The following is a 23,251-nucleotide window of genomic DNA, read 5'->3' as shown; positions in this document are numbered from 1 at the left end:
TAGTCACAGCATCAAAAAGTGTGGGCTTTGAAGTCAGACAAATCCAGACAGGTTTGTTTTGGCTTTGCCAACAATCAGCTGAGTGACAATGAGACAGTTATATAACTACTCATCCCTCCCCCCACAATGCATATATAGCTCCCAGCACCCCTAGAAGAGTCTAACGGACAGGAGGGGCTACTCCAAACAGGAAGGGAAGAAGAAGAAATATGACAAGAGGAATGTAGAGGGGTGGATGGAAGAGAGGCCACAATTTTCTGACTTCATTCCTGTGCAGCTTGTTGGTGTCCCTAAGAACATTAGCCTTTGTGAGCAGGGAAATAAAGAGGATCAGAGATGAGACATTTCCAGATCAGCACAAAGTTTATTAGCCATTTCTGCTCAGAAGAGCCCCTTTCTGAACAGGACTGTTCCTCTGACATAACAGACAAGAAACAGCCACCTGTGCAGGGCCTTTCCTTTATATCTCAAGCTACATCAGGAGGACATCTTAGAGCAATGTCAGTTGCCCCCTGGGGTTCCCTGGGAATAGCTAAGGTGTGAGATTGTCCAGAGTCCTATGACAGACCTTCAAGGTTTTAAGTTCCACAGACTTGGACTTTGTCCAGGTCCACAACCAACGAATAGAAATCTTCCTTTCAGGTAAACAACATATTGTACAAAAAAGGGGGGATGATAACATAATAGAGCTAAGACCCATTGCTTCTCCTCTGTAAAAACACCAAACTTTATCCAATACTATAAAAAGAAATTCCTGCTGGGCACAGTGGCTCACGCCTGTAATCCCAGCACTCTGGGAGGCCGAGGTGGACCGATCACCTGAGGTCAGGCGTTCGAGACCAGTCTGACCAACATGGAGAAACCCCGTCTCTACTAAAAATACAAAATTAGCTGGGCACGGTGGTGCAGATCTGTAATCCCAGCTACTTGGGAGGCTGAGGCAGGAGAGTCACTTGAACCCGGAAGGCGGAGGTTGCAGTGAACCGAGATCACGCCATTGCACTCCAGCCTGGACAACAAGAGAGAAACTCCATCTCAAAAAAAAAAAAAAAAAAAATCCTGGCCAAGCACAGTGGCTCATGCCTATAATCCCAGCACTTTGGGAGGCCAAGGCGTGAGGATCACTTGAGCCCAGTTCAAGACCAGCCTGGGCAATATAGCAAGACCTTGTCTTTAAAAAAAAAAAATAGGGCATGGTGGCGCATGCCATGGTCCTAGCTACCCAGGAGGCTGAGGTAGGAGGATTGCTTGAACCCAGGAGGTTGAGGCTGCAGTGAGCTGTGATTGCACCATTGCACTCTAGCCTGGGCAACAGAGTGAGACCCTGTTTAAAAAAAAAAATCCCCAGCAATCCTACCATCCCCAGCCTCCAGGAGTGATCTGTCTCCTAAGCACTGAGAAAGTGGAGACTAGGTAGCATAAACTAGTGTGCAAAGCTTCACACTCACATTAGATTGGCAGGATCATTTTATGGGGGAGGAACAGGTACAGCCAGCTTAGGGGCAGAGTAGGGGAGGAGACTGGTAAGAAAAAGAGGTCTACTTCCTATCCATCCCTTTCTTCAGGGTAGAGTTTCACATGGTAGGCTAAGGCAGAAAGCTCTCAACCCCTGCAGGAAAAGAAGAAATTCAGGGCTTGAGTCAGGAGTAAAGGAAAGAAGAAAGCAAGTTATCCTAGACATGAAGGAATGGAAGAAAGAAATGGAGTCCTATCCTGTGTCTGTGCTCCCCACCAAGGGCCAATGCCAGTGTGCACCAGTTTAGCCTAACCAACTATTAAAATGTTGAAATCCTTCCATACTGAAAGAAGCCACTGCCCTGAGCCCTCCAAGTACCTGTCAACTGCCCTGGCCTGCCCCCAGGACCCCTATACCTCCCAGCACAGCAGGCAGCCTCCAGGATCCTATTTAGACCTATGGCTCAGCATCTGTTCTGATTCATTGTTGTCCCCTCTGTACCCATGTTATGCTTTCACCTCTCACCCCAATGGAGTCACACAGGCCTGAGTTTGAACAGTTAACACAGCTTGGAAGGGACATATGCCTGATTCCCATCCTTGGAGAACAACATCATGCTGTGAGGAGTAGGAAGGGCAAGAGATATGAAAAGAACAGAGGAAATGTGGTTCCTAGAAGTCAGAAGGCATCAAGGGTCCATCAGTGTAGAAGTGGCTGGGGCGGGAGACGTAAACCTCATCCACGGTGTTCTGGCCGGCCAACAGTGGGTCACCATTCGGCATGATTTCTTCAATCTTTACACAGTTTCTGAAGACTAGGTAATCCAGAGAGAAAAGTGAGGCCCCGATCTTAGGAGTTCCCAACCCAGCAGGGAAAGGGAGGGAGGATGGCAGGAAAGGCCTGGGAAGAGCCTGAGTGGGAACTTGTGGGATGAAAGAGCAGGGAGGTGGGGGAAGGCATGTGTAATTCCTAAAAAAAGGAATCACAGAATGGACCTCTCTCCAATGAGGAGCTTGGAGTTCAGCTTTTTCTGTAATGGGAGAGGGAGAAGGGGTAGGAAAGGGAATGTGTGCCATCTTCCATAGCTCCATCGCATCACTTACTTTCCATTGGCTCAGTGTTCAAATATCTCAGATCACAGGGCAAATCTGGCTCCGGCACTGGCTGTGACAGAGGTCCTCGGTCTGGCTCTGGCACTGTTTGTGATACCATGCACAGTGTGGGCTCTATCACAGGCTCCAGAGTGGACTCCAGCACAGACTCTAGCTCTGGCCCCAGATCCAGCCCTGCCTTTAGCAGTTGCTCTAAGTCCAGGCTGGGCTCTGGCTCTGGCACCAGCCCTAGTTCCAGCTCTAATGACTCCAGCTCTGGCTCTGGCTTAAGCTCCAGCGGTTGTTGCAGTTCATCCACCTGTCTGGATACCCAAAGACAGACAAAGGGGCAGGGCTCAGTGGTTCAAATGAAATAGGGAATGGTAGAATAAGCAGAAGCTAGTCTAAGAAGGCAGTAGGGCGGAGGGCTAAAGAGCATGGGTTTGGAATCAGGCCTCCTGGAGTTTGAATCCTGGCTGGGGGACCTTAGGCAAGTGGCCTAACTTTTCTGAGCCTCAGATTTATCATCTATAAATGAGAACAATACCTAGTAATTCTTGAGAGGCAGTAGGGTGGTTAAAATCAGGGCTATGGAATCTAACAGACCTGTATCATTAGCCACGTACCTTAGGTACAAAACTTGACTACTCTAAATCCAGTTCCTTAGCTGAAAACAGTAACAGTGTATACTTCACAGGACTATTTTGTAGATTCAATAAAATGAGAAAATAAATGCAAACCATTTAGCCTAGTGCCTGGCGCATAATAAACTCTCAGGCCAGGCACGGTGGCTCACACCTGTAATCCAAGCACTTTGGGAGGCTGAGGCGGGCAGATCACTTGAGGCCAGGAGCTCAAGACCAGCCTGGCCAACATGGTGAAACCCTGTTTCTACTAAAAATACAAAAGTTAGGCCGGGTGCAGAGGCTCACGCCTGTAATCCCAGCACTTTGGGAGGCCAAGGTGGGCAGATCATGAGGTCAGGAGTTTGAGACCAGCCTGGCCAATATGGTAAAACCCTGTCGCTACTAAAAATACAAAAATTAGCCAGGTGTGGTGGTTGTGCGTGCCTGTAGTCCCAGCTACTCAGGAGGCTGAGGCAGGAGAATTGCTTGAGCCTGGGAGGCAGAGGTTGCAGTGAGCTGAGATCGTGCCACTGCACTCCAGCCTGGGCAACAGGGCGAGACTCTGTCTCAAAAAAAACAAAAATTAACCAGGCATGGGTGGCGCTCGCCTGTAATCCCAGCTACTCAGTAGGCTGAGGCAGGAGAATTGCTTGAGCCTGGGAGGCAGAGGTTGCAGTGAGCTGAGATTGCACCACTGCACTCCAGCCCGGGCAATGAGAGTGAGACTCTGTCTCAAAAACAAACAAACAAACAAAAAAAACTATCCCCAGCCAAGTGCCATGGCTCATTCCTATAATCCCGGCAATTTAGGAGGCCAAGGCAGGAGACTGCTTGAGGCCAGGAGTTCAAGAACCAGCCTGGGCAACATAGTGATACCCCATCGCTACAAAAAATTTAAAAAATTAGCTGAGTGTGATGGCGTGTGCCTGTAGTCTCAGCTACTTGGGAGGCTGAGGCAGGAGCATTGCTTCAACCCGTAGGTCAACGCTGCAGTGAGTCATGATTATACCACTGCACTCCAGCCTGGGTGACAGAGACCCTATCTTAAAAAAAATAAATAAATAAAATAAAATAAATATATATATAGGCGGGGTGTGGTGGCTCACGCCTGTAATCCCAGCATTTTGGGAGGCCAAGGTGGGTGGATCGCTTGAGTCCAGGAGTTCAAGAACAGCCTGGGCAACATGGTAAGACCCCATCTCTACAAAAAACACACAAAAAATTAGCTGAGTTTGGTGATGCATGCCTGTATTGCTTGAGCTCAGGAGGTCGAGGCTGCAGTGAGCCAGGATCACACCACTGCACTCCAGCCTGGGCGACAGAGCAAAACCCTGTCTGGAAAAAAAAAAAGCTCCATGCTTGCATCAAGTAGGTACCCATTAACACCAGTGATTATGATCATTATTATCCAGAAACCCCTGTGGAGACAACCTAAGGATGGCAGCAGAAAAATACAAGATAGGAGAGACTAGAACCAGAAAAAACTAGAGTGGGCTAGGAGGGAGGGAAGGCTGGGGAGACTGGAATAGGGCAGCTTAGGAGAAGGCAGAAAGGAGAGGCTGTGGGAACGGCAGGGCAAAGCAGCTGACCATCATCCTGGTGCTCCACCCAGGAGAAGGTAATGCCCCCTTTTGACGATTCACTGAAGCAGAGCCAAAAAGGATTAGGGAGGATGAATGAAGAGTTCATATCTCACCTATTAGAGACCACAATGAGCCTGTGTTTCAGGTATTTCCTCCGTTCCTGGAGATTAACTGTGAGGAACATATACAAGAAGCAGAGAAGATCAGTGGGCCAGACATATAGCCTGAGGTTCCCCTAGTGCAGATGGTCCTGGCAGTCTCATCCCCATAGTAACCAGCAGTATCCCATGGATGAATCCCTTAACTCCTCTAGATATCAGTTTTCCCAGGCTTTAAAGGAAGGAGTGGGATCTATGGATGTCTGAAGATCTCTGCAATCTACCAATGAAGTATGTGAACGATTCCCACCTTTCTCCTGGTAGTAGCACCCAAAAGCTTCATCCCGGGGGATTCGGGGATAGAGGAAGCGCAGTGGGTTTTCAGGTATATTCTCCTCAGTGAGCAACTGGTAATGGCGGATGATTTCAGTCAGCGGGAGTGACTGCAGCACCTCCTTCGTGTACGGTTGCACAGAGTAGATGAGCACCTTGTCTGGAGAGTGAATGCAGGAACAGGTGGGCTTGAGGGAAGAGGCCGGGCCTTGGAGCTCTCTGCTCTGGCTGCCCAGTCCCAAACTGGCTGAGGGATTCAGTTCAGAGCCAGGGAAGCCAAGGGCAGGCAGAGGGGCAAGAGGGGAGCCAGGCAGAAAGGAGAGGCTGTGGGAATGGCAGGGCAGAGCAGCTGACCATCATCCTGGTGCTCCACCCAGGAGCAGGTAATGCCCCCTTCTGACGATTCACTGAAGCGCAGTAGAAAGGTGCCAGAGATGGTCTTCTTCAGCAGCCGGCGCTCCTGGCTCCGACTCACAAAGCCCATGATGCGTCTGGAGCACAGAGAGCAGCTGTGAGACACCGCCCAACCCCCTGCCCCACCAGGCCCCTGCCTCCCTGCTCCCCTTGTATGGAGAAACAGCCCAGGTTTGGAAGCCAGGTTTTGGACCAAGCCCTGCCACTTAGCTTTTTTTTATCTTTTACAAGTCACTTCACTTTGCTGACAATAGCCACCTTCCGAGGGTTTGAAGAAGTATGAAGATTCAGTGAGATCACACAGATGAACAGCACTTTTTTTTTTTTCTGGGAGACAGGGTGTCATTCTGTCACCCAGGCTGGAGAAGAGTGGCACGATCACAGCTCACTGCCACCTCGACCTCCCGGGCTCAAGCAATCTTCCCACCTCTCAGCCTCCAGAGTAGCTGGGACCACAGGTGCACACTACCATGCCTGGCTAACTTTTGTATTTTTTGTAGAGACGGGGTTTCACCATGTGGCCCAGGGTGGTTTTGAACTCCTGGGCTCAAGTGATCTGTACGCCTAAACCTCCCAAAATGCTAGGATTACAGGCATGAGCAACCACGCCCGGCCATAAATAGCACTTTTGTTTTGTTTTGTTTTGAGACAGAGTCTCGCTCTGTCACCCAGGCTGGAGTGCAATGGCACGATCTTGGCTCACTGCAACCTTCTCTCCTGGGTTCAAGCGATTCTCCTGCCTCAGCCTCCTGAGTAGCTGGGATTACAGGCGCCCACCACCATACCCGGCTAATTTTTGTATTTTTAATAGAGATGGGGTTTCGCCATGTTGGCCAGGCTGGTCTCGAACTCCTGACCTCAGGTGATCCACCCACCTCGGCCTCCCAAAATGCTGGGATTATAGGCATGAGCCATCGTGCCTGGTCATGAATAGCACTTTTAAAAGCCAAATGCTACACAAATTGGTAGGCAGTGTGGTGAAAAGAGCATGCGCTTGGAGTCACATAGGCCTGGATTTGAATATCAACTCTGTCCCTTGGGTAAGTTCTTTAACTTCTCTGAAACTTAGTTTCTTCACATGAAATGAAGCTGGCAAAACCCACCACTCAGCATGGTTGTAAGGATGAGATGAGAGAATTAATGAAGAGCACCCATCAAGCTCTGGAATGTAGGAGATGCTTCACAAACACTGTTTATGGCTATTATTGTTTTTGTTTTTGTTTTTGTTTTTTTGAGACGGAGTCTTGCTCGTCACCCAGGCTGGAGTGTAGTGGCACAATCTCGGCTCACTGCAAGCTCCACCTCCCAGGTTCACGCCATTTTCCTGCCTCAGCCTCCCGAGTAGCTGGGACTACAGGTGTCCGCCACCACGCCCGGCTAATTTTTTGTATTTTTAGTAGAGACCGGGTTTCACCGTGTTAGCCAGGATGGTCTCGATCTCCTGACCTCATGATCCGCCCGCCTTGGCCTCCCAAAGTGCTGGGATTACAGGCGTGAGCCACCACGCCCGGCCTTATTATTGTTAACAAATGTGAGGAGACGTGGCCTGCACCTGTCTTTGCTCTCTCTCCCTGCTTGCCACGTGAGGGTGCAGAGACTCCACTCTCAAGCCTGGAAAGCACAAGCCCATGAGGGAAGGGTGACCAAGGCCTTACCCATCATTCCAGAGATCCTTCAGATGGTCATGTACCAACTCCAGAATTTTGTCCAGCCATGTCCAGAATGGTAACTTGCCAGGAGGGCTCTCTCGCTGGAGGAGGAATGGAACGGTAGCAAAAGCTGAGGAGTTGCCTCTGGTGTAGGGAAGGAGGGACGTGGGAAGGCCAGTATTTGGAATGTGGGCTAGATCCACAGCTCCACAGGATTCAGGGAGTTACCTTAGTGAAGTCAGCCCAGGACAATAATGGATCCTCAGTCCTACAGTTCTGCCCTGTGGGACAGATAGCCACAGACAGATGATGAGGGAAGCCAGGGGTCCTGGGATAGATAGGACAGAGGGACAGAAAAGACTAAGGCTGGGGAAAGGCTGAGAGAAAAGGAAATCTGTACCGAACAGCTTGTTTCTCAGCATGCTCAGCTGGTCTGAGTTGAGGCCTCGGCCAACATAGGAGGAGAACTGCCAACTGAGAGCAGGGCCCAGCAAGCTCCAGGGGGCCTTGGGGGGGTTGGAGAAGAACTGCTGGTTCTGCAGGGGTGGGAGCAGTGCAGGCTGGCTCAGAAGCAACCTATCACACCAAGCTTCCACACCCCTCCTCTCCCGCCTTGACCTGTCGGCCTCACTCCCTACCTGAAGGTTTGGGCTGAGCAAATTGAACCAGAGAACTGAAGCCCAGGCAATTGAGAGCTGGTTCATGTTGGAAATAATCACCACAGGGAGGGTGTCCGTCTGGGGAGAAGACAGGAGTCACAGAGAGGGATGTGATGTTTCTAGCTGCAGGTATTTGTTAGAGGAAAGGAGTGCTAACCCACCCCAAGAGGCTTCTGTTTATCCCCTTCTTATGCCTTCTTCCAAAGCTGCTTTCTCTCTCCTTGCCCTCCATTTTCACTCACTTTCAGCTCCTGCTTCAGACCCTGGTAGGTATATTTGACCATGAAGCTGATGATGTGCAGTTCCTCTGTCACACCTAGTGGCCCCTGGGACAGCCAAAGACATAGTCATCAGAAGGCTCTTTGGCAAGCTCCCCCTGCCCCCGAGTCCTCTGTCCAGACCTCACCTTATTGCTGCCCTTTCCTGAACCACCTGAACGTTGCTCCACCAGAGTCTGTGAATTGAAGGGAAGGAGAGAAAATGCCAGAGTGGGCACCCTAGTGTCCCTGGAACCCCTGTTTGGCTCCAAGACCTCTCAAGCCCTGGGAACTTCCCCCAACCCCTGTTCCTTTGGACTAAAAGCAGGCCAGCTGTGGTGGCTCATGCCTGTGATCCCAGCACTTTGGGAGGCTGAGGCGGGTGGATCACCTGAGGTCAGGAGTTCGAGACCAGCCCGACCAATATGGTGAAACCCTATCTCTACTAAAAATACAAAAATTAGCCGGGCATGGTGGTGTGTGCCTATAGTCTCGGCTACTCAGGAGGCTGAGACAGGAGAATTGCTTGAACCCGGGAGGCGGAGGTTGCCGTGAGCCAAGATGGCGCCACTGCACTCCAGCCTGGGGGACAGAGTGAGACTCCGTCTCAAAAAAATAAAAATAGTAATAAAAGCATAGGTCACAAACTATTCTTACCAGGTAACCAAAGTCCCAAATCAAACCCTGACTCTGCCCCTTCTCGGGGGTCAAAGTTTTCTGGTTTGAAGTCAGAATGTTGAACTTCCGGAAGCTGTTCCAGGAGGAAGAAGATACATGGAGACAAGGAATGGAATTATTCTAAAAACTCAGCAGAAAAAAAAAAACAGAAGTTCCACTTCATTTCAGATCTCGCCATCTCCCTTTGTCCATATCCCAAATCCCCCTCCTCCTTGTTTGTGCCACCAGGGCTGCCGAATGTGGTTCTGCAGGTCATACACTGTACAGATGTTTGCAGTGTCCTTGTCAAGCACCTACCCTTGTAATTGAGGAGGATTCCTGAAAAGAAAGAAATTAAAAAAAATCACTGGGAAAAAGAGTATGGAAGTTAGGAGTTTGGTCTTTGGGATCAGATAGACCTCGGTTCAGACCCAACTTGAGCTCACTAGCTATGTGGCCTTGAGAAGAGATGTAATCAGTCTCTCTAAGCCTGTATCTTTGTTTGTACGGTGCACTGGTAATAGTTAATTCATGGGGTTGGTGTGACAATTAAATGAGTTGCTGACATGCTGCATGTCACAAAGTAAGTGTTCGACAAAAGAAATGAATTATAATTTCTATGAGGTAGGGTTGGAAGGAGGAAGGAGATAGCCCTAGGGCCCTGTTGTGAAGAGTGAGTATCTCCTCCACCCCAGCAGCCCGTGTCCTGGCCACCCTTCACCTGCTCCAATTTACCTGTCAATGGAGACTTCCACAGTCAGTGACTCGTTGCCTTCCTGGAGTCTCACCAGCAGCCTGGGGGAAGGAAGGGGGATAGGGGAAAGCGGTCAACCTCAACCTTCCGGATAGACTAGATGTTTGAAAAAGAGAAGAGGGATTATAAGAGGTAGGGAGATTGCAGGGAAAGAGAAGAAAAAGCCAAGAGTGGGAAGAGCTGTAAAGCCAGAAAATACACAGTGGCAGGGTTGGAAAAAGGAAGTGGGAATGAGTTCTGGAATGCCAACCTTGTTCGGACGGTGAACTTGCTGCCAGTCTTGAGGATGAGGGGTCGATGGGGAGTTTGGGGCATGCAGGGCTGGGTTTCTACCACAAAGGCTCTGAGGAGAGAGAGGTGTGGAGAGAATATATAGCTCAGTATCTGTAAGAATGGCTTCCCTTGTTCCTTCTTTCCCCCAGGGTTCCTGCCTGGCCTCTAGACCTGTGGAGCAGACGCTGTAGCAACTCTGTGACCTGGGCGTTGCGTAGGTCCACCCCTTTGGTAAGAGGGTCATCCTGATAGCTAACCAGGCAACTCAGTCCCTTCAGCTCCTTCAGCAGCTGCCTCAGGTGAAACAACAGCTTTGCTCCAGCTGTGAACCTGGGTGATAAAATTCAGGAAGAAGGAATCCATGAGTTTCCTGGATTCCCCCATCCAGGTTCCAAGACCTCTCTGTAAATATGTGAAGAGTCAGAAACTGACTCGGGGTAAGAAAAAAAAAGAATCCAGGAAGCATATAAAGGATTATTCAACATGATTCATAATCCAAGAAATGAAAATCAAAGCTATTTTCACATATAAAACTGCTAATAGATTTAACATAAGTTTTCATATGCTATGTACAACTTATATTAAGCCCTTTCCACATATTAATGCATTTAATCCTCAAAACAACCCTCTGAAGCAGGTACTATTATTTTCCCCACATTACAGATGACAAAACTGAGGCACAGAAAGGTTAAGTGACTTGCTCAAGGTCATACAACTAGTAAGGGATGAAGCTTGTATGTGATCCCAGGCAGTCTCATTGTACAACTCACACTTTGTTTTTTTTTTTTTTAGACAGTCTCACTCTCTTGTCATCCAGGCTGGAGTGCAATGGCGTGATCTTGGCTCACTGCAACCTCCACCTCCTGGATTCAAGAGATTCTCCTGCCTTGGCCTCCCGAGTAGCTGGGATTACAGGCATGTGCCACCACGCCCGGCTAACTTATATATATATATTTTTAGTAGAGACAGGGTTTTGCCATGTTGGCCAAGCTGGTCTTGAACTCCTGACCTCAGGTGATCCGCCCGCCTTGGCCTCCCAAAGTGCTGGGATTACAGGCGTGAGCCACTGCACCCAGCCCCAACTCACATTTTTAACTACTGTACTTTACTGTCTCTATAATTAAAAATAATAATAATCAGCAATGTGGTGACAGGAGAACAACCATACACCACACATGAGAAAATAGATTCAATTGGGACAACTATTCTGGGAAACGTTTGTAACTATCTTTTTTTTTTTTTTTTTTTTTGGTGAGGGTGGGGGTGGGGGTGGTTTCTGGCAAAAACCTGAAAGCCTGCTAGACAAATTCTAAAAGAGCTGTAACACTTGGAACTATCTTTTAAAAAGCCTCACCAGCTGACATGGTGGCTCACACCTGTAATCTCAGCACTTTGGGAAGCAAAGGTGGGCAGATCACTTAAGGCCAGGCACTCCAGCCTGGGAGACAGAGAGAGACCCTGTCTTAATCAATCAATCAATCAATCAATGCATGCATGCATGCTGGTCCTGTACCATAAGTACTATATGCCTGTTTTTCAATCTACCTGAGCAATTGTGGTATTTTTTTTATCTACTTTTTTTTTTTAAGAGGTGAGGGTCTTGCTATATTGCTCAGGCTGACATCAAACTGCTGGACTCAAGCACTCTTTCTGCCTCAGCCTCCTCAGTAGCTGGGTATTATGGTATGTGTACATATATACTTTTAGAGACAGGGTCTCGTTCTGTTGTCCAGGCTGGACTACAGTGGTATAATCATGGCTCACTGCAGCCTCCAACACCTGGGCTCAAGCAATCCTCCCACCTCAGCCTCCTGAGTAGCTAGGGACTACAGGCGTATGCCACCATGCCTAATCTTTTTTTTTTTTTTTTTTTTTGAGACGGAGTCTCGCTTTGTCACCCAGGCTGGAGTACAGTGGCATGATCTCAGCTCACTGCAACCTCTGCCTCCTGAGTTCAAGTGATTTTCCTGCCTTAGCCTCCTGAGTAGCTGGGAATACAGGCATGCACCACCACACCTGGCAAATTTTTGTATTTTTAGTAGAGATGGGGTTTCACCACATTGGCCAGGCTGGTCTTGAACTCCTGACCTCAAGTGATCTGCCCACCTTGGCCTCCTACAGTGCTGGCCACATGTGTGAGCCACTGTGTCCGGACATGCCTAATTAAAAAACAAATTTTTTTTTTTGTAGAGATGGGGTCTGTTATGTTTCCCAGGCTGGTCTCAAACCCCAAGCCTGAAGTGATCCTCCTGCCTCAGCCTTCCAAAGTACTAGGATAACAGGCATGAGCCGCCATGCCTGGCCTGGTATATTTCTAAAAGACTAAATTATAATAAATTTTTAAATGAGAAAATATTGAAAACAGTAGGTATTTTTCAAGTATGTTGGAGGACACACTAGTGATTTTTCCACATCACAATATAATTACCATAAAATATAGCGTTTCCTGGAAAAAGGTAACAAGAAATTGAAAATAACCTAAATAGCTGAAAATAGGAGTTCATTAATTAAATTATGTTACCACCATATAGGGGACTGTTCTGTGGACATAAGAAATAACATGGATAAATATAATATACTGTTGGCCAGGCATGGTGGCTCACGCCTGTAATCCCAGCACTTTGGGAGCCCAAGTTGGGTGGATCACCTGAGGTCAGGAGTTTGAGACCAGCCTGGCCAACATGGAGAAACACCGTCTCTACTAAAAATACAAAAAAACTAGCCAGGCATGGTGGTGTGTGCCTGTAATCCCAGCAACTCGGGAGGCTGAGACAGGAGAATTGCTTGAACCTGGGAGGTGGAAGTTGCAGTGAGCTGAGATTGTGCCACTGTGCTCCAGCCTGGGCAACAGAGTGAGACTCCGTCTCAAAAAAAAAAAAAAATATATATATATATATATAAATATATATTTATATATATATATAAAAAATACTGTTAAGCTTAAAAAAAAACCCATGGATTTCAAAATAGTATGGACAATATGATTCCATTTTTGTTTAATAAGCTAGGTAATAGGTAATTTTCTCTTCCTCCTTCCTTCCTTCCTTTCTTGTCATTGTATTCGTTGCAGTAAAAAAAAAAAATACATATATATATATATATTTCTGGGTGATTAAAAAAGAAGGAAAAACCAGATTGTGGGTTAATTCATTCCTTTCCCTGAAGGAGACTGGGCTCTGGGCTCCCTGCGTGGTGAGGATGAGGAGCAGAATAGAGCTGCAGTCAGCAGGGAGCAGGGCTCATTCTGGGGAGCAGAGACAAATAGAGAACAGTATCTCTTGCTATATGCAGGGCACTGCAACTTACAAATCACAGCGCGTGGCGAGGACGAGGGTTGGGGTGGTACCTCTCACCATGTCTCCAGCTGTTCCAACCCGTGGTCAATGGGAGCTCTGATGCAGGCTTTTTGCTGCTGGGCCTTCCACTCCTCCAACTTTGGCAGCAGTAGCTCGATTAGGGTAGTTAATCGGCCTAGCAGTGCTTTGGAGGCATCCAGCACCTCCTGGGAAAGAGATAATGTGAGTGTTGAGCATCTCTCCCTTTCACCCTCCACCACCCAACTGGGGATGAAGAAACAAAGAAGCCAGCGCTAGAGGACCAGGGTCCCCACATCCCTCATTTTTCCAGATCCTTGTTGCCCACATGTTCTGTCCTCTGTCTCCCACCTTTCTCCTTTTGTCCAGTTCATTGAGAGTTTCCTGCAGAATCTTCTGCTCTTTGGTCTGATGGGGGTCCAGAGAGGGTGTCTTCCCTGGATGGTGGGAACAGGAGTCAGTCCAGGGGTTCTTTCCTCTCCTTCCTGACTGGGGTCTCAGTCAGAGTCAGGAAGGAGGAATTTTGTGGAGGAAGAAAGGGAAACCAAGCAAAGCACAGGCACCTGTGGGACCCTCAGGCAAATTCTGAATGGTCATGCTTGGACCAGACACCCCCTCAAATAAAACACTGTTAGTTTTCCATGCATTTCCTCAACATTTACTGTCTCTCAGCTGCACCTCCAGCTCAACCTCCACAAAGCACTTCCAGCTTTGCACAGCAGCAGGACTGTAGTCAGTGGGGTGTGTCTGACAGTGACTACTGCTCATCGGAGCTTTCTCCTGTTCACTTCCAGCTCTGGCTTCTCAGCAGGCACTTATCTTTCTCCAGCCCCTCAATGTGCTTCCTACCTTTGGCCTGGATCTTATATCGGAAGCAGAAGACATCCTGCTGGTCTTTCAGTTGGCTGATGGATTTCACCAGCTTCTGCAGAGGGGAGAGGACCCCGATGAGGCTGCTTCTCAGGGAGGTGTTAGGCTGAACACTGTCCACCCTAACTCCTACCACATCTACTAACCTCCATCATAGCCCTTAAATCCAGGATCCGGGATTCAATCTCATGTTGCTGGCTCTCCACAGGTGTTTCAAGAACTGGCTCTCCTTGTTCCTGAAAAAAGAGGCTCTGAGCACGTTTTAACTCTGGCCTTTCATGCCTTAAGTTCAGGCCTGAAATTATACCACAGGATGTCGGGGGGATCCTGTTCCGAGACAACTCCCTGAGTCCTTTCCATGGTTCCTCTCTACTTCAGGAGTTTCCAACATTACCACTGAATTGTCCTCACCAATTGGGCCCTCTGAGCCTGGATCAAAATTCTTTTTTCTTCCAGAAGGAGGTTAAAGATCATCTCAGCCAACTGGGTAGGATCCTGGGAAAAGGGCTAGAATAGGTAAACAGAAAGGATTGATCCAATTCAACCACTCTCAATGACCTATTGCCCTAGACCCTCCCCACCAATGTCCACAGTATTTCCTCCTCCTTCGGGGTTCCTAGCCCTTTGTCTTTTCACCATAGCATCCTCCCAACAGTGTCATGTATATGCAGCCCTTCTCTCTGCTAGTGATTCCCCAAGTCCAGACTCTGTCCTCCTTTCCCCACATTTGTTCCCGTCTCCCTTTCCACCTCCAGGTACTATTCCATTCTCCAAACCTTACTCCTCTATGCTCAGCTCCCAGTGCTACCCCATTACTCCCAACCGTTCCAAGTACCTGAATGTCCCGGCAGAATTTCCGCAAATTGTGCTGCAGCAACAAGGACTCTGGGTCCTGGCTGCAACGGCCACACTCATAGTTCAGCTGATCCAAGAAGTGGAAGAATAGCATGGTAGCCTTGGAATCATCACTCCCAAGTGCAGCTTCCTGCCTGGGCACCAGGAATAAGAAGTATTAGCGTCTCTGCAGTGTTACTGTAGTCCTGAGGCTTTCCAACCCCTTCCTGCCATTAATGATTCCAGGATCCCGGGGGCCCAGAAGTAAGGAACCACCTTTTTCATTCCCCCAACTTCCTGAAGGCCTCACCAGTTCTGGTCTTCAATCCAGACAGCCAAGTACTGTCGAATGTCCACAGGCAGGAGGCTGTGCGAGTAAAGCTGGTGCAGCTGATCCTGAAAGGGGCTGTCAAGATTCTGCAGCATTTCCCACTGCGCCATTTGGGCTCTGCGTCAGAAGGATGAGGGTTCCCAATTGGATATTTTGCTGGACTAAATCATCCATAGTTTCATGATTGTTCATTATTACTAATTTAAAATGTTTAAATTATACAAGTAATAAAAATACAGAAAACATTAAAATCTATGTTGATCCTACTGCTAATCTTGGTTCTTTCCCCTCCTCTCCAAAAGTAACCACTGCTATCAGTTTGGCGCATATTCTTCCAGGGAGTGCTACCAGTTGAGTATCTGCTATTCCAAGCATTTTGGATTTCAGATTTGTCCAGATTTTGGAATATTTGCATTACTTACCAGTCGAGCATCCCTAATCCAAAACTCTGAAATCTGAAATGGTCCAAAATCTAACTTTTTGAGCACCCACATGACACTCAAAGGAAATGCTCACTGGAGCATTTTGGAGCCAAATTTTTCAGATTAGGAATGCCTAATCTGTATTTTTTTTTTTTTTTTTTTTAGATGGAGTCTCACTCTTTTGCCTGGGCCGGAGTGAAGTGGCATGATCTTGGCTCATTGCAACCTCCATCCCCCTGGTTCAAGTGATTCTTCTGCCTCAGCCTCCTGAGTAGCTGGGATTACAGGCACCCACCACCACGCCCAGCTAATTTTTGTATATTTTTTAGTAGAGACGGGGTTTCACCATATTGGCCAGGCTGGTCTCAAACTCCTGACCTCAGGTGATCCACCTACTTCGGACTCCCAAAGTACTAGGATTACAGGCATGAGCCACTGTGGTCCCAACCTGTATTTTTTTTTTCTTCAGATGGAGTCTCGATCTGTTGCCCAGGCTGGAGTGCAGTGGTGCAATTTCGGCTCACTGCAAGCTCCGCCTCCCGGGCTCATGCCATTCTCCTGCCTCAGCCTCCCGAGTAGCTGGGACTATAGGCGCCCGCCGCCATGCCCGGCTGATTTTTTTTTTTTGTATTTTTAGTAGAGACGGGGTTTCACCGTGTTAGCCAGGATAGTCTCGATCTCCTGAACTCGTGATCTGCCCACCTCGGCCTTCCAAAGTGCTGGGATTACAGGCGTGAGCCGCTGTGCCTGGCCGGCCCCAACCTGTATTTTAATAGCTTCAATAAGTGGGCCTTTGTGCTTTAATGGGAATTTTCTTTTTTTTTTTTTTTTTTTTTTGAGACAGGGTCTCACTTGGTCACGCAGGCTGGAGTGCAGTGGCATGATCTTGGCACACTGCAGCTTTGACCTCTCAGGTTCAAGCCATTCTCTGCCTCAGCCCCTCAAGGAGCTGGGACTACAGGAGTGTGCCATCATGCCAGCTAATTTTTTGTATTTTTTGTAGAGACGGGATTTTGCCATGTTGCCCAGGCAGATCTCAAACTCCTGAGCTCAAGTAATCCGCCTGCCTCAGCCTTCCAAAATGCCGGGATTACAGGCATGAACCACCATAACCAGCCTAATGGTAATTTTCAAACACACACTAGAGTAGAGTGAATAGTACAAGGATCACCATCCAGCTTTAACAAACATTACTATTTCCACTATCTTATTTCATCTATCTCCCTAATTCATTTATTTTGCATTTATGTGTGTGTTTGTTATTTATATTTGATTATGCTAAAGCATTTAAAGATCAGTGTTGATGTTAAGTATTTATTACAGCATGATCCCTGCTGGCTCTGAAGCTTTTTTTTTTTTTTGAGATGGAGTCTTGCTCTGTCACCCAGGCTGGAGTGCAGTGACACGATCTCGGCTCACCGCAAACTCTGCCTCCCGAGTTGAAGGGATTCTCCTGCCTCAGCCTCCCGACTAGCTGGGATTACAGGCGCCCACCACCATGCCCAGCTAATTTTTGTATTTTTAGTAGAGATGGGGTTTCACCGTATTGTTCAGGCTGGTCTGGAACTTCTGACCTCAGGTGATCTGCCCACCTCAGCCTCCCAGAGTGCTGGGATTACAGGGGTGAGCCACCGTGCCTGGCCACCTGAAGCTTTTTTAGGAGCCAAATCTTTCTGGAGGTCAGGTAAGTACACCACATAAACTGCCCTCCATATAGGAAGGAGGAGCTCCATTCTAGAAGACATCTAAATGCTGTGCAATGGGTGGCTCAATCCCAAGAATATGACACGTTTATGACCTGTGAATCTTGAATATGATTATAGGTTATCAACTTTGTGAGATCCTGAAACTTCACTTAAAATTGTTTTTTGTTTTTTGTTTTTTTTTTTTGGCAGGGCACAGTGGCTCATGCCTGTAATTCCAGCACTTTGGAAGAGGCGGGAGGATCACTTGAGGTCAGGAGTTCGATACCAGCCTGGCCAACGTGAAACCCCATCTCTACTAAAAACGTAAAAAAATTAGCCAGGCGTGTTGGTGGGCGCCTGTAATCCCAGCTACTCAAGAGGCTGAGGCAGGAGAATGGCTTGTACCCAGGAGGCAGGGGTTGCAGTAAGCAGAGATCACATCACTGCGCTCCAGCCTGGGTGACAAAGCAAGACTCTGTCTCAAAACAACAACAACAAATTGGTTTTTGCCTGTCACCAAGCAGGCTGTGCCATGCATCTTTCTCCCCACTGTTCCCTGCTCACTGCCAGCTGGTGTCTATTTAGGAAACTGAAACTTATGCTTGTTGCAGCCTGAGCCTAACAGAACAGAATTCATGCATATTTGTGGTCTAAAAAGGTCACATGATTTTATTACAAAGTAAAGAGAAATGCTTGGGGTGGGAGAGTCTTCTACTAACATGAATAACATCAGCTGCCTTTCTACCTCCAGCAGGAACAAGGGAAGGGAGGGATTGGGCAGGGGCTATTTTCATTTTAACGCTTTTAGTAGTGCTTGATTTTTAAAACTATGTATCTGTATTGCTTTTATGATACAAAAAAAAAGTTAAAAAAATGATTAGGTGGCCAGGCATGATGGCTCATGCCTGTAATCCCAGCACTTTGTGAGGCCCACAAGACGGGAGGATGGCTTGAGCCCAGAAGTTTGAGACCAAGCTTGAGCAACATAGTGAGATTCCATCTCCAAAAAAAAATTAATGATGAGGTCCCAATTCTTGAGGATTTAAGTGTCTGATATTAAAGGAGCAAGTCAGCAAAGATTCAAATATGAAAACAAAACAAAAAACCTGGTCTCCCCAAATGGATTGCAAACACTGAGGTTAAGGGCTGAAACAATTTTTTCTCATTATCTCTCATTCTTAGGCACATATTTTGCACTCAAGAAGCTTTTCTGAAATGAACTGAATTTTGTGTGTGACCTTAGGCAATCGTTTCATCTTTCAGTAGCTTATACTTTTTAACAAAACAAAGATAATAGATTTATCTATCTTTGTTTTTAGATTTATCTATCTTTGAACATCGTTTTTTGGTGAAGATAAAAAATAATGCAGAGCAGAGGGAAAAACGTCAGATACCGAACCAACATAACAATGCCAGATTCCGGGTCTCGGAAGCTGCAGGGCAGTTTTGGGAGAGGGGCATTAGGGTTAGGGAGATAGGCTGGACAGAAGAAGATCGAGGACCGAGCAGGCGACAGCTCCTATTTCAATCTGGGGACCGAAGCTACCCTCTCCAGGGCGTAACCCCTGGGGCCAGTCGCCCTTCCCTAGGAGGAACTCTCACTCTCACCCCCACCCCTACCCCAGCACACCCTCTCAGGGCCCGTACCTGATTAGGGTTGCAGTCCCCGCGCCTTCCAATGGCTCTGGTCGCGACTTCCCGTCCCTAGTATGAGCTTGGGTACTAGAACCTCACGCCCCGCCTACAACTTCGGCTAACCCCCTCGGACCCGCCCCCTTGTAGTTGGCAGCGGAAGTCCGGAGCGGCCCCATTCCCAGCCTTCACCCCGACACTGGCTGCCACTCAGTCAAGCCCTTCCCAGACTGCGAGCTCACTGGCGCCGCCGCAACTCCGCCCCTCCGCAGGGCGGGACAAGCTGAGCCGAAACCACACCTGCAGCTTCAGCGATTGGTGGAGAAGTTCAAGTAGGCACTTTCTACGAGGGGAGGAGTCCAATTAGTGGACTAGCCCAAGACTGAAACAGCTGATTTTCGAGAACCCGCGCGTGAGCCACGGAACCGAAACTAGCTTGAGGAGCCTGGAGACGCCAAGGGCTCCATGGGAAGGGGTGGGACCGGAATTTCGACGCCTTGGGATAGGAAGAGGAGGGCTGAGGTAATGAAAACATTTTTTTTATTTTTATTTTTTGAGACATGGTCTCGCTCTGTCACCCAGGCTGGAATGCAGCGGCGCGATCTCGGCTCGCGGCAGCCTCGACCTCCCAGGCTCAGGTGATTCTCCCGCCTCAGCCTCCCAGGTAGTTGGGACTACAAGCGTGCATAACTCCGCCAGGATAATTTTTTGTATTTATTGTAGAGACGGGGTTTCGCCATGTTGTCCAGACTGATCTTGAACTCCTGACCTCAGGTGATCATCCCGCCTCAGCCTCTCACAGTGCTGGGATTACAGGCGTGAGCCACCGCACCTGGCTAATAGCTATTTATTGAAAGTACTGTGATAAGCATTTTAGATTCATTGTATCATTTTAAATTTACAGGGCAACTCATTGAGGTTAAAATCATTCTATCTCCTTTTGAAACTTAAAAACTGATCTTAGTTCAAGAAAGAAGTTACTAGTCAGTGATCACCGAGGCTCTAACAAGTGGAGCCTAGATTCGAAACCAAACCCTGTGACTTCAACACCCAAACATTTACGTTCCTACGTTTTGCTGTACAGACTTCCTCCTGGATAAATCAGATTAAAATTTTGAAGACATGTATATAGCTTGTCAGGGTAGTACAGTTATTAATTCTGTGGTTACCACATTCTTTTATATCTCAAGACTCCCAGCCCCAGGATCTAAGTCATAGCTCTTGATTATGGCCCACCCCCAGTAGGGAGCTGAACTTACTACTTCTGATATGAAAGAAGCCAGGGTAGTTGTTTCTTCCAAGTCACTCACATCTGAGATGGCCCTCAAACCCTCCTTGGTGGTCTCTGGCTGAGAGATGTTTGCGTCTTTCTGATCTTGGTAATACTGGATCAACTGCTGAACCCCAGACCTTAATGCAGGTTTAAGTGCAGCACTGATCGCTAGACCCATAGGCCCCCCTGACATCCCAGCCATGGTCATCAGAAGGTCATATCCCAGATCTATGACCCCATCTCGGCCTCGTTCCCTGGCCTTGCCCAGGCAGTTTTGTGTAGCATAATACAAAGCTGTGCCCAGGTTGTAGAAGGTTCCCACTCCTGGCAGCAGCTGGACTACATTGTGCACACCTTGCTCCTTCTCATTCTCACAGTCCTCTGTGCGGAGGGAGCGCCCGACCCTTCCTGTGCTTCGCTGCTCACTGGCTAACAGCTGCAGGGCAGAGGCCAGGGCTTCCACTGACACGTTCCTCTCTGTGCTTCTGCCTTTCTGGAGCCCTCGAAGATGCTGGATGAGGACCTGTGTAGCATTCACACCACCCTGGCGGTAGAGCTGTAGCTGTAGAGCCCAAACATTAGCCTGACAACCAGCTTCCTCCAGGGCATTCCTTAGAGCCAGGCTTACCAAGAACTTGGGTAGAGGGGCCATGTGGCTGAAACCAGGCAGTGACTTCGGGTGCAGAAATTGGCAGGACAAGGGGTCTGAAAAGGGTGTCTGGGATTCCAAGGACAAAGGAAAGTGCATCAAGACATTTGTCTGCTTTCCATATGAAGTGGCATCCACAGGGTGCAGCAGGAGGTAGCAAAGTAGCAGCTCAACTGGTATCATGATGAGTCTGAGGCCACGCATGTCTGGAGCAGAGTACCCTAGAAAGGGGAGAAATCCGAAACATACAAACCATTTCCCTAAGGGCTATGGTGAGCCCAAGACTCAGTTAGGGGGACACCTCATACATCACCTGCTTCCAAGCTTTTGTACTTTCTTTTTAGAGACAGGGTCTTGCTCTGTTGCCCAGACTAGAGTGCAGTGATGGGATCACAAATCACTGCTGCCTTGAATTCCTGGGCTCGAGGGATCCTCCTGCCTCAGCCTCCCAAGCAGCTGGGACTACAGGTGCGTGACACCATGCCCAGCTAATTTTTAAATTTTTTGTAGAGACGTGGTTTTGCCATCTGGCCCAGCCTGGTTCTGAACTTTGGGCTCAAGTGATCCTTCCACCTCCGCCTCCCAAAGTGATAGGCTTCCAGATGTGAGCCACCGCGCCTGGTCCCAAGCTTCTGTTCTTTTTAGGTAAAGTCCTAGGAAATAGGAAATGCACCCCAGTTGCTCCCACTTGGTCTCCCCCATTTACAGGTCACCAGGGACTTCTGTTTTATTTCCACCCATATATAGGGACCCCAAATTACCACACAGTCCAGTCATTGAGAAGTGAGACTGCCTTGGTAGGTTTGGTCGCTTCCTGATCCTGTTCTGCCTAGTTCTGTGTCCCATGAGGAAAGGAGATATTTGCTTTCCCCTATGATCAGTGAAGGATGTAATCTCTGCAAATATTTGCCCATTTATACTGGCTGCTCAAACCTTGTGCCCCTTGTCACACACTCAACCTCTATACCTACAGTCCTGTTCTTTGGCATTTCCTGTATGTCCCTGCCACATTCCCACTCTCAGCTCATGATAGGAGCCAGGGAAATTCAGAATTAGGAAAGATGAGATGTTTGTGATACTCTCATTTCTCTTCATTTTAAAAATTAAATTAGCGGCTGAGCATGGTGGCTCACGCCTGTAATCCCAGCACTTTGGGAGGCCAAGGCGGGCGGATCACAAGGTCGGGAGTTCGAGACCAGCCTGGCCAATATGGTGAAACCCTGTCTCTACTAAAAAAAAATAAAATATATATATATATATATATATATATATATATATATACACATACATACATACCCAGGCATGGTGGTGGGCGTCTGTAGTCCCAGCTACTCGGGAGGCTGAGGCAGGAGAATCGCTTGAACCCGGGAGGTGGAGGTTGCAGTAAGCCAAGATCGCACTACTGCACTCCAGCCTGGGTGACAGAGTGAGACTCCGTCTTAAAAAAAAAAAGCGGGGGAGCTGACACCTACTAAGTGGAGAGGGGCAAGGCTAACACTGGTCACATATGTGTTTAAGCGAAGAGGTGAAATAAAGAGCATTCATCTGTCCTAAGTGGTCTCCAACATTTCTAACTACTTACTCTGTGCCATCCTTGAATACAGTCCTGGGAAAGGAGACTCGTTATTTATGTGATATTGAATAGCTGAAATGAGCCAGGATCAATTCCTGGATCATTTTCCTCACAAAGCACTTCAGAATAGCTGTGGAACATTTGATAGATTATATTGTCACTGTCCATGGACAATTTAAATGATCTTGAGAGCTTCTTCAACTTTTTGCCTAATTCTTCAGTATGCTCCCAAGACTCATACCTGCAGTTCTTGGTGATGTGGACACCCCAAACTTTGAACTGTGACACCAAGCATCATGGGAGATGGTTTCTCAGCAAACTCAATCACCATCTGAGCTAACTGGTAGGCCAGCTACCCCAGTGGGTATATTTGCCACCATCCATACATTTCCCAGGATGGGCAGCTGGGTGCTGGGTTTATTCACACTTCCCTAAGGGACTACTAGATTCGTCACAATGATGTTGGTATTGCCTTCCTCCCCATTGAACTTTTTGACTCTCACGGATGAGGGTTTCAGTGGTATCCTTTCCTCGCATCTGAAACTGCAGAACATGGGCCTCAGTTGGGCAGCCCACCTCCTCCAAGGGCACCCTCAGAGCAAAGTTGGACAGGTACTCAGGCAGAGGGGCTAGGGAGGGGGCTGTGTGTAAGATATCTTGGCAGATCCTGGGATCTGGGAGAGGAATCTGGCTCTCCATGTTCTCCAAATATGGAGAGCATGTTTGATGGATGCCCAGTCTCTGTTAAAGATGGCTGGAGGGTCAGAGTCTCATTCTGGGCATTTCTTGGAAAGGCAGACACCAGGGACAGCAGGACA

The 23,251-nt window shown here is 48.1% G+C and overlaps 2 protein-coding genes and 1 non-coding gene across 4 annotated transcripts; all 3 read right to left on the bottom strand.

Annotated features, from left to right (window-relative positions):
* Window positions 1–344: 344 nt before the first annotated feature.
* On the bottom strand, window positions 345–19,366 carry STAT2 (signal transducer and activator of transcription 2). 2 transcript variants are annotated; one of them, XM_004053376.5, is made up of 24 exons: window positions 18,954–19,366; window positions 15,179–15,316; window positions 14,870–15,023; window positions 14,446–14,541; window positions 14,181–14,270; window positions 14,014–14,089; window positions 13,516–13,601; window positions 13,204–13,352; window positions 10,022–10,180; window positions 9,828–9,920; window positions 9,559–9,618; window positions 9,142–9,162; window positions 8,824–8,917; window positions 8,316–8,363; window positions 8,152–8,235; window positions 7,889–7,987; window positions 7,651–7,786; window positions 7,479–7,531; window positions 7,257–7,351; window positions 5,542–5,678; window positions 5,165–5,347; window positions 4,870–4,927; window positions 2,560–2,870; window positions 345–2,270 (listed from the first exon to the last, which is right to left on the bottom strand). In XM_004053376.5, the coding sequence occupies exons 2-24, from the start codon at window positions 15,307–15,309 to the stop codon at window positions 2,128–2,130; spliced, it is 2,556 nt and encodes an 851-aa protein (XP_004053424.4). In that variant the 5' UTR covers window positions 15,310–15,316; window positions 18,954–19,366; the 3' UTR covers window positions 345–2,127. The 2 variants fall into 2 exon arrangements, with proteins under 2 accessions (XP_004053424.4, XP_018893744.3); XM_019038199.4 differs by having other exon boundaries at window positions 14,446–14,529; window positions 18,954–19,173.
* On the bottom strand, window positions 11,116–11,179 carry LOC115930303 (U7 small nuclear RNA). Its single transcript, XR_004066946.1, has one exon. It is a non-coding gene; the product is annotated as a U7 small nuclear RNA (small nuclear RNA).
* A 95-nt stretch (window positions 19,367–19,461) lies between the features above and the next one.
* On the bottom strand, window positions 19,462–21,749 carry APOF (apolipoprotein F). The gene is made up of 2 exons (XM_004053377.5): window positions 21,622–21,749; window positions 19,462–21,081 (listed from the first exon to the last, which is right to left on the bottom strand). The coding sequence occupies exons 1-2, from the start codon at window positions 21,704–21,706 to the stop codon at window positions 20,117–20,119; spliced, it is 1,050 nt and encodes a 349-aa protein (XP_004053425.1). The 5' UTR covers window positions 21,707–21,749; the 3' UTR covers window positions 19,462–20,116.
* Between the last annotated feature and the right edge of the window lie 1,502 nt (window positions 21,750–23,251).

The sequence above is a fragment of the Gorilla gorilla genome, chromosome 10 (genome assembly GCF_029281585.2).
Source record: "Gorilla gorilla gorilla isolate KB3781 chromosome 10, NHGRI_mGorGor1-v2.1_pri, whole genome shotgun sequence".
Lineage (NCBI taxonomy): Eukaryota > Metazoa > Chordata > Mammalia > Primates > Hominidae > Gorilla > Gorilla gorilla.
Note: the sequence above shows the minus strand (reverse complement) of the source record. Positions and strands in the feature narration are given on the sequence as shown.